The sequence below is a fragment of the Musa acuminata genome, chromosome BXJ2-8, assembly GCF_036884655.1.
Source record: "Musa acuminata AAA Group cultivar baxijiao chromosome BXJ2-8, Cavendish_Baxijiao_AAA, whole genome shotgun sequence".
Lineage (NCBI taxonomy): Eukaryota > Viridiplantae > Streptophyta > Magnoliopsida > Zingiberales > Musaceae > Musa > Musa acuminata.
In genome coordinates this window covers 7,734,910-7,744,567 of record NC_088345.1, presented here as the reverse complement: position 1 = coordinate 7,744,567, position 9,658 = coordinate 7,734,910, and the positions used below count along the sequence as shown (strand labels likewise).

Sequence of the window (9,658 nt, the reverse complement as noted above, 5' to 3'; positions counted from 1 at the left end):
TCGTTGTGGCAACGTTATGAAGAGTTACGTGAGACAGGGCATCGAATGTTCGCCTTCCCCTCACCATCAACACGCCAACAACTCGGGCGTAGACTTTTAGTTCAAACGAAGTATGATTGATTTGGTGCACTTTAATATGACTGCTGTAAAATAAGCTTTTTCTTTTTCGAATTTTCAAATTGCAGGAAAATTTGCTCATTGGAGAAGAGCAAGAAGACATTGGAAGTATTTGGAACGGACATTTTTTGAATAGAATAAATAATTTAAGATAATAAGAAAACCTTGAAAGCAGTGTTTGGAATGGAGATTCTTTGAATATAATAAATAATAACCCAGAGGGCTGATAAAAAATGGAACCATAAGATTCCTAATGAATTGGCTTACATGAAAAAAGCCTTTTTGTTTGGAAAGACCGAGTGGACCAGTTTTGTAGATGAAGTTTATTTTTGACTAGATGATGAAATTTAGGTATTACGCTTAAAGTAAATTGATGTGTACGGACATGAATTTGGAGAATTGAGGACTATTAATTACCATTTTAAAAGTAAAAAACCGTGGAGATTGAATAGTGGAAAAATCGTACTCACATCTAAGAATTGAGAGGAGGTTAAATACTAAATTCTTAAATGAGTATGATCTATCCCGAATACGGATTTGAATAGGATTTATGATGATATGAGAACTAATAACAATTCTAATCAAGAAATATAAGCAGATGTGAACAGAAAAGCACAAGTAAATAAATTTGACATTCATGGATATATTAAGACAGCTATTTACATTTAGAGTTGGTGGGAAGACTTTCAGATTCCAATACAAATTTTGATATGCTATAACCACGTTTATGTGACAAATTCCTACTAATCATGTGCTGTTCTTAAAAAGTTGCAACCAGAGTGGGGCAAACAAACAGTGATATATATATATATATAGGGAATTACCCAGTCAAACAGTAATTGGACATTGAAATGCAAATTAGTGTATACAAAAAAAAATCTGACAAGAAAAATATTAATAAGATTAATATATTCTTAAGTAACATCAAATTGTGACATAACGTCAGTCAGCCCAAAGAGGAAATACATAATATATTTTCACGTATCAATAAATATACCAGTGAATAAAATATTCACCATAACATATTAAATAAAAATGGAATATTAAAGATATATGTGCAAGAGATACAAAAGAAATTACATATATGCAACTGACAGAATAGTCAAATTACGTGTAGCTTCAAAGCCAAATAGAGTGTCTTCTGATATAACTAAGTGGTTTAAGTTATCCGAACGTAGCATCAGTTGTAAGTTTCAAGACTTGTGAGTCTTTTTACTGTACTTATTACTCATTGTGTCCACGCAACAATCAACAATTTAAAGAAACACGACAAAGCAGGACATTAAACTAATAAGAACATACCGTTGTGTGTGAATAATCCAACTTTGCATCCGAGGCCTTTCTTGATTCGATCAACGACAAGCTAGACTCCAAGAACCACCACTGATTTGTCAGAAAAACGAGCGACAAAACGAAATTAACATCTTAGCAGTCAAAGATATAAAGAACTCATTAAATCGAAGCTAATTCATCGCACTTAGGGCGGATTCGGGATCCTAACCTCGACGAATCCACGGCAGCCGCCATGGATCGCATTCGCCGCAGCTGGTGCGGCAAAGAGAGCGACGACAACGAAGAGGACGAGACCAGCGATCGCCGTTCCTATTGATCTGGATATTGGACGTCGGATTCACATGAGATCGAGAAAGGGAACAGAGGGGTCAAGAACGAGAGCTCCGGACGACGGATCTCCTCCCTAAACCGTCTTCGTGGAGTTCGATCAAAAACCCTAAACACTTCGACCGAATGAAACGAGCACCCTATCGCTTATATAGTGAATCCAAGATGAGACCAATAGCTCGACTACTAACGGTTCAATTGATTCAAGTCTGCTTAGAAACTTGCAATAACCAAATTCCCAAACACATCACTTCAATTAAGATGTGAGAATTTGACCTTTTTCTTATAAGATATTATTATTAATTCATGCATCAATTGGTCTTTGTTTATTTGTCTTCATTAGCCGTGCAGTGCTTATTTTTCCTTGCAAGCAACTTTGGATCGGTCTATGGTCAACGGAAGAATTTGACTTATGAGATCACAAATTTGCCCCCGTAGGCTTCCAATCCAACCTGTTAATTCTCATATCAATCAAGAAGCAAATGAGGGCTAAAATGTCATTTCATACGTCGGCGGCCTTCCAGATCCGGCGGTCGCCTTTCAAAGTCCCCCCAAAGGCGCCGATTCGGCGGCCAACTCCTCCTGCCAATTCCTGGCCGCAGCGATGCTTCGGTCTCTCCTCGCCCTCCTCCTCTCCGCGATCCTCCTCTCCTCGAAGATCCGGTTCGGGAGCGCCCACGAGCACCATGGCGAGGTAGCCGAGGGGAGCTGCGAGTCGAGCCCCGATGTCCGAGTCGCCGCGGAGTTCCGGCCCGGGGTGATCACCGTCGACGGCCATGCCGACGACTGGACTGACATCGAGGCGTCTGAGTTCGCCCTCCTCCCCGCGCTCGACTTCGACGAGGACAAGGCCTACGGTGGCGGCCGGATGTCCGTCAGGGTAAGCATCTTCTTTCTTCGATTCTTCGCTCTTCTTTTAGATGTGAAGGGTTATTCTATTGGTAATTTGATTGCTTTCGTGACAAAATTGCCGGAAAGAAGAAGAATCGCTAGTGCTGATCGTTTCAAACTGTACTTTAGATTGTGCAGAAGGTTGTTGTCGAGCTATAATTTCTTTTAAGAGAATTGAGAGGGAAAAATAATTTACATGCCCGTCGGTATCTTGATTCTTAGCTTAGCGCTTGGGCTTCTCGGGTTCTGCATATTCTGTGCTTGATTATATTCAACAACGAAATTCCATGTGTTATTTTTATGCCTGCAGGATTGATATGCTCGATTTAAAGCATCAGGAAAGGAGTAGCTCTTGAAATAACTATCCCCATGCCCAATATCTGAAATTTAATATTTTGAATTTTGATATCATATTTTATCAGAAAAAAAATCTTGCTATGAGACTATGATTTATAGATTTCATATGGCCTTTGATTGTTTCATAATATAACTGCTGCCGATAAAGGCTTTTGAAGCATGTGATTAGTTTATTCAGATGAAAGATGTCAGTTGTATACGGAAGAAAGTGGTTGTACTGTGTGGAAACTGAAGTATTCAAGATAAGAGCATATGGTTATCTACTCGATAAACAAAAAATTGGAGTGAAATTGATGCATAAGTGTGTCAATTTACTCTTATAAGGGCGTCACTTGCCTTGATAGGCAACCTGGTGCCTGATGATCCTTGAATGAAACAAGCAATCTTGCAATTGTTTACTTCCTGCTGACAAAACCTTACTCTTGAGGAACTTGTTAAATGGTGGCAACTTCAGTATGTGGCTAAGGAGGTTATTCAGATTGGAGATTAGGGTATCAATCAAGTATGTGGCTAAAAAAATCAAGTGATGAAAATGATAGATATATGTGGAAACAATTTGTAGTAATATCTTTTTTGTGTCCTATACTCTTGGTATCTGATCAAGTCCAAATGTGAGAATCAACTGCAATTCTACATGTCAATTCTGATTATAGAAGTGCATTTGCCCCAGATCAAAGGTCCATTCTCTGACACAGATCAGCAGAGGTAGGCTCCTGTTGGCACTAGTCATGGTGGTGGTGGGAGGGGTCAACATCAATCATTACTCATTAGTATCATAAATAGGAGCGACTATATCAAAAGCCAACTTCAGTATCCTGATTCATATGCATAGCTCCTTTTTACTGGGAATCTCAGTAATATAATAATGAATAACTTACTTTGCTGCATCCTTATTCTATCAGTTTTGCTCGGTGAAGATTTGTGGATTTCAGAGGTGAGCAGAGCTGGGACTAAGTTTTTCCTTTTTTCCTCTCTGATACAATTTGTTCATTACCACAAAAATTAGAGACATGTGAAGTCTGGTCCTGTTATCTGAAGTTGTTTAGGAACAAGGGAATTTTTTTTTTAATGTTGGCGTTAAATATGTGTTCTCTAGAAACTAAAATGTATTTTTGCTAATCTATTGCTAAGACCTGGAATACATGTATGCAATATGTTGTTAATTGTTGTATCTTGTAGGTTTGCGATGTCTAGGGTTTCTTGCTTTCTTCCAACATGTAGCATAATTCAATTTGTTTAAGCTGTTAGTTACATCTTGGATTGCTTCTCATTATGTTCCTTAATTTCTTTGGTCTTTGGCATGGTAGTTATCATTCATGTGTCCCAAAATATATCTTACTCTGTTTAATTGACAGGAAATTATATTATTATGTATTTTATAATGTAAATTAGAAAGCAACTTTATACAAAGAAATGTGATCTTTCTGAAAAGTGATTTTAAGTCTAATTTGTTTACCTATTCAGTGTGTTGTACAAGTCATGCTTTAAATTTTGAAAATATCTTTGAAGTTTTTTTTTTTCCTTAAATCTCGTTTATGTACAAGTCTGCCTTTTGTATAAATAATATCAACACTTCATCATAGTTCTGTGCTTCCATTTCTTCAGTCTATCTACAAAATCTGGATTTATATGCATGTGCTCGAGTTAGTGTTGCTAGTATAGCTTGCTGCATCATGAGTTCTGTTTCATTTTTGTGTTTGTCAAAATTTTTTTAGGCTGTGCATGACGGTATTAATGTTTTCTTCATGCTGCAAGTTGATGGGGAGTATGCATATCTAAAAGGGTAAGAACTATTGCTTTTATGGCTTACTAATTATTTTATCTTCTAGTGTGGTTGAGCAATAAATATGATTATTTGAGATTTTTTGCCTCCTGCGTTTTCCTTTATTTCTTTTATTCTTTTGTTTTTGTAATTTTTCATTAACTAAATTTTCATAATGTTTAATTTGATTATCAGCTTGCTACAGTGTTCTTCCTAACTTCTTATTTTAAATTTTTAATTGTTTGGCAATTTGCCAATGTCATTATTTGTTCTAGAGTGATGTTATGCTGTATTCCTTCAAGTTCTGTTATATCATTTTTCCGTAATCAAAATATTGCTCCTTTACTTGTGTGCAACCTTTTCATCATTTCAAACACCTACTCCAAGTTTCAGGGCAAAGGACAACTAACTTTGAGGTCATTAATTTAGCTGCTGTTATTTCTTTCTTTGTTATCATTGTATCGAGAGACTTGCAAAGTAGCTTAATCGCCTTTTCACCCTATTATTTTATTAACATATTCTCATTGGAAATCATTCTCTTTTTTATCAGTTTCCATGCAACATATCACATAAAAGCACAATTTTCCTTGAGCTCTTCCTTTTTAAATTCTATAAAATTTCTTTTTTGGTGGGACCAATACCAGTACTTGCTTTATAAGCACCATTTAAGCTCCTTTATTCTATCTTAAATCCATGTCATCATGTTGTTACACACTCAAGGGTCTATGTGCTATGACAACAAACTGTTAAATCTCTCCATCAAATACTTCGAATATTCAAACATGTATATAATTGGACAATATGCTTTCTAATGATTTTTTTTCATTTTCTTTTGGCTGTTCAGAGAGAATAATAGATGTCCTTCTGTTGCTCTCATGTTTCAAGTTGGGGAGAATGCTACATATCAGAATGTAAGTTTTCTGGTTGCAACTTATTCTTCTATGTTATGTTGAATTTTGCAGAAAGAATAAGAAATTCAACATTATTTCTGGTTTAAACTTTAAACACTTGTGGTGACCATCCTTCCTTTGTGTTATTTGTTGCATAAGTGGTTCATGATTGTATAGCTTCATATAGACGTTGCTTCCATTTTCTTTTTTCCAATTGAGATGCCCGATACTGTAAATATCCTTGCTTTTTTTTTGTCTTTTATCCATCAATTGTAAGTGTAAAAGTTATGGTCTGTTTCATTAGATGGGAGGATGTTCTGACTTGCCTGGGACATGCACCGCCAATAGCTGTCGTGGCCACGAAGTGGATATTATGCACTTTTCAATTGGCAATGCTATTCCTGGACGGCTATATGGTGGCAATCTCATGGACAATATAAATGGTACCGGAAAAGACAGGTAAGGTGTAGTCCATATCTGTTATATTTTAGCTAAATGATTCAATTCAAGTCAGGCTTTGAGCTATAGTGTTCTGTGTTTGTAGTTTCGGTCACCTGGTTGATACATATGCATGGAACCCTCATTGCCGATACCTTGATGGAATTGGTCCTAAAGGTAATTATGCTGTTTAGAATTGGTAAATTACAAGGGAACTGGTAGCACATGATATGGGTTGAATATACTCTGATTCAGAATATTCAACAACAAGAAGAGGAAGCTGTAGATCCCAACAAGTTGGGCCTGACTATATTCTAAAAGATGGGTTATCCAGTTTGAATTTGAACATCTATCATTTAAGTTCAACCTTCTTTTGTTGCCTTTTAAGATGACCTCTTTTGAGCATGACTCTTTTTAATGTGCATAAGCTTGGTTGGTCCATCTCACGATGTCCTACAATGCTTTATCACTTCATTTTACTATTTCTTTTGTTGCTTTCCTTGTGTTTGTCTATTTTCTGTCCTTGTCAGTGAGAATTGTCTAAGTTTGCAATTTGTTTATGGTCCTTAATGTCTTTCTTTCCCATCCTTATTTACCTTATTAGGCATTTAATTTAATGCATTGACATTTATTTTATTAATACTATTTGTGGTCTTAAGCTAATTAAGTGCACTGTGCATCAGCCAAAATAACAAATTGTGGACTCTTCTTATCCTTTTTTTAATGGATTATTAACAAAGAATTATTGTCTTTTTATCAACCTTCACAGTTTTTCCTTCTGTACAAAAGCATCTTATCTAAATATCCTCATTATCTCAGCAAATACTTCGAATGCCCGAAATGATTGGCAAGGTGCTTGGTGGCACAGTAGTATAACGTTTCATTCAGGTATGGTCGGCTAATTTTTCATTTGTCATACTCGCATATGTTGAATTCTTTCTACAAGATGTGCACATGGATAAGCTTTTTGATATCTGTTCCTGACTTCCAGTTTCATATTCATTTTGAATTTATTTCTTGGGTGACGATACTATATAGTGCTTAATGTGATGATTGAAGGGCAGCACAGTGCATGATTGCCGACCAGTCTTGCTCTGCAAAGGATTAGGCGGCAAAGTTAAATGCAGATTTATTTTTTTTTAAGAAAAATCAACTCAAATACCTAGGTGAAGATCACTACCCCAGAACCAGATCTCCAGCACAATACAAACATAGAGAACCGGAAAAACAGTCCAGATGGTAGATTAGAGGGCTATTACGATAGGCCACTTGGATAGGAAATTCAAGTCTTGAGTAAAATCTGACCATTTTAGTTGCAATATCAATCTCAGAAGTCTAGCGTCCCCATAGACAGCCAACTAACTAAGGTTCCTATTTATAGTATGACAACTACACGAGTAACACGAGCACATGTTAATATGACATTTTAATTACATCATGTTTGTCTTGGAAAACAGCTATTCCAATAATGCAGACATGTACGTTAGAGGGAAGGATGTCAAGATGACAATAATAAGGATTTTAATTTCGAGTTATCAGCCCGAATAGGCACATGTCTGAGCCATACCGGCATACAGACACATGATACACCTATATGTATCGAATTTCAGAACAACTAAAAAAAATAGAAAAAAATGTTACTGTCCAGTACAAGCTGAGTACCAGTATTGCAGACCTTGAACGATAGTACAGGATTTGAATATGGAGGAAATGAGAGTGCGATGCATGTATTTAAATTTTTAAGGTGGAGTAAAAATTGTTTAGTTCACAGGTTTATGAATTTTCACCAAACTATGATTACCATATTAGTCTGTACTTAAGATTTCAGGTGCCTAGGTAAGTTGTATTCCTTGTTTTTTTATTTTTGTCCCAATCAAATATCTTCTACTGTTTCAGTGTTGATCAAGGCTTCATGATCTTGTTCCTTATCATGTTTGAAGTTGTCTTCTGATAGTGTCCTTTACTAGATTGTATTCACTTCTCGATAAGTTCAAGACAGATTATTGCTACAGCCTCAAACATCTACCACATCGAGCCCAGCATTCAGGAACATTAGATGTAAAACTTGCCCTTAATTTGCAACACGTAGTAATGCTACTGATTTACTAAATTGCTTCGTTGAGCAGCTCTTGCTGCTATTTTGCTCAAGTTGTTTTCTCCATCATCTGACCTGACACAACCGTGTTTCATCCAGGCATGGTGGAGGAGGACAGTCCATATGGAAAAGATGGCGAGAAGGGCACTTACTTCTTTGAATTCTCGAGACCCTTGAGGACAATGGATCGATTCCAACAGGTGCAAAGACGTCCATTGCTCATATTGCTTCTTATTTCCTGATCTAGGATGCCAATGTCAATGGGAAGACTATCAGATTTACTCTCTTGGCTGCAGGATGTCCAATTCACAATCGGACAGGCGAGCAAGGTGGCCATGGCCTTCTGGTACCCGACCAGCGGCAATCCTTGGAGCAAATCCGATCATTATTCGGCGAGTTGTAATTGGCTGCCTCTGGACATTGCCTTGGCTTCTCCTGTATCTGTTACTCGAGCGTCGAGTGGATCATGGGATGCTGCCACTGCCTTCGCTATGCTACTCTCCGTAATTTCCCTGTGTGTTGCAATTTTCATAGGATACCGGGTTTCCAGTACCAAAGATGTGCCCTTCACACCCATCGATCGTCTGTAAGGAGGAATGAAACATTTATGTTATGACTGCATCAATAGACTGGCAGTGAGGGTGACTGTGTATGCGTTATTATTATTATTATTATTATTATTATTATTATTATTATTATTATTATTGACATAGTGGATATGTATGTTCATTTCCTAATGCTACATTTTTTAGTTTCACCTTTTGGAATTCTTGTATTATATCATTGTTGCATTGGATATTGTCATTATAAATTTTTATCTTTCATGCTACATTTTTTTTTTTTTGAATTTTTTTTTGTATCAAAGCCGAGTTTGGTATATGACATACCTCCACCGTGGTGGTGGTCTTATACAGCTTCTTATATATATATATATATATATATATATATATATATATATATATATATATATATATATATCCTCCCTCATACTGATTTTTGTGGATCAACCCGTGTAAATTGGACTAATTAAAGATTATCATTTATTGTTAAACCTCTTTAGCATATTGATCCCTATACTTAAAAAAAAAATATTGACGTCCTTATAATTATGAAAGTGAAAAATTTTACCTTATTTATCTTAACGTCGTCGGTTTTATCGACAAAAGACATATCGCGTGATAGAACGTATAGACTTATTGATTTTGTCAATGGCAAAATGATCATTTCATGCGGGTGAAAGAATGAGGCTATTGGCTTAGACAATAAATAGAGATGCTACCACTTGCAGAGAATAGTGGGATCGAGTGCTACGTCCTTTTGGTGGTGGAGTTTGAGGATAAGGAGGAGTTGGCGGAGGTACTCCACTCCCTCGTGACCAAAGAAGGGGAGGCTTTGGGTAGGCTAGTCCCTCACGATTGCGACGTTGATGGGCCATGCCTCGTTGCCTTGTCCACAACCATGGCGTGAAACTTAAGTGCTTCTCATCTT

The 9,658-nt window shown here is 36.7% G+C and overlaps 1 protein-coding gene across 1 annotated transcript; it reads left to right on the top strand.

The window, feature by feature from the left end:
• Positions 1–2,288: 2,288 nt before the first annotated feature.
• LOC135619009 (uncharacterized) lies at positions 2,289–8,999 on the top strand. The gene is made up of 8 exons (XM_065120549.1): positions 2,289–2,617; positions 4,701–4,768; positions 5,592–5,658; positions 5,942–6,096; positions 6,182–6,252; positions 6,895–6,963; positions 8,270–8,370; positions 8,467–8,999. Exons 1-8 carry the CDS (start codon positions 2,342–2,344, stop codon positions 8,758–8,760), a joined length of 1,101 nt encoding a protein of 366 aa, XP_064976621.1. The 5' UTR covers positions 2,289–2,341; the 3' UTR covers positions 8,761–8,999.
• The last annotated feature ends 659 nt before the right edge of the window (positions 9,000–9,658 follow it).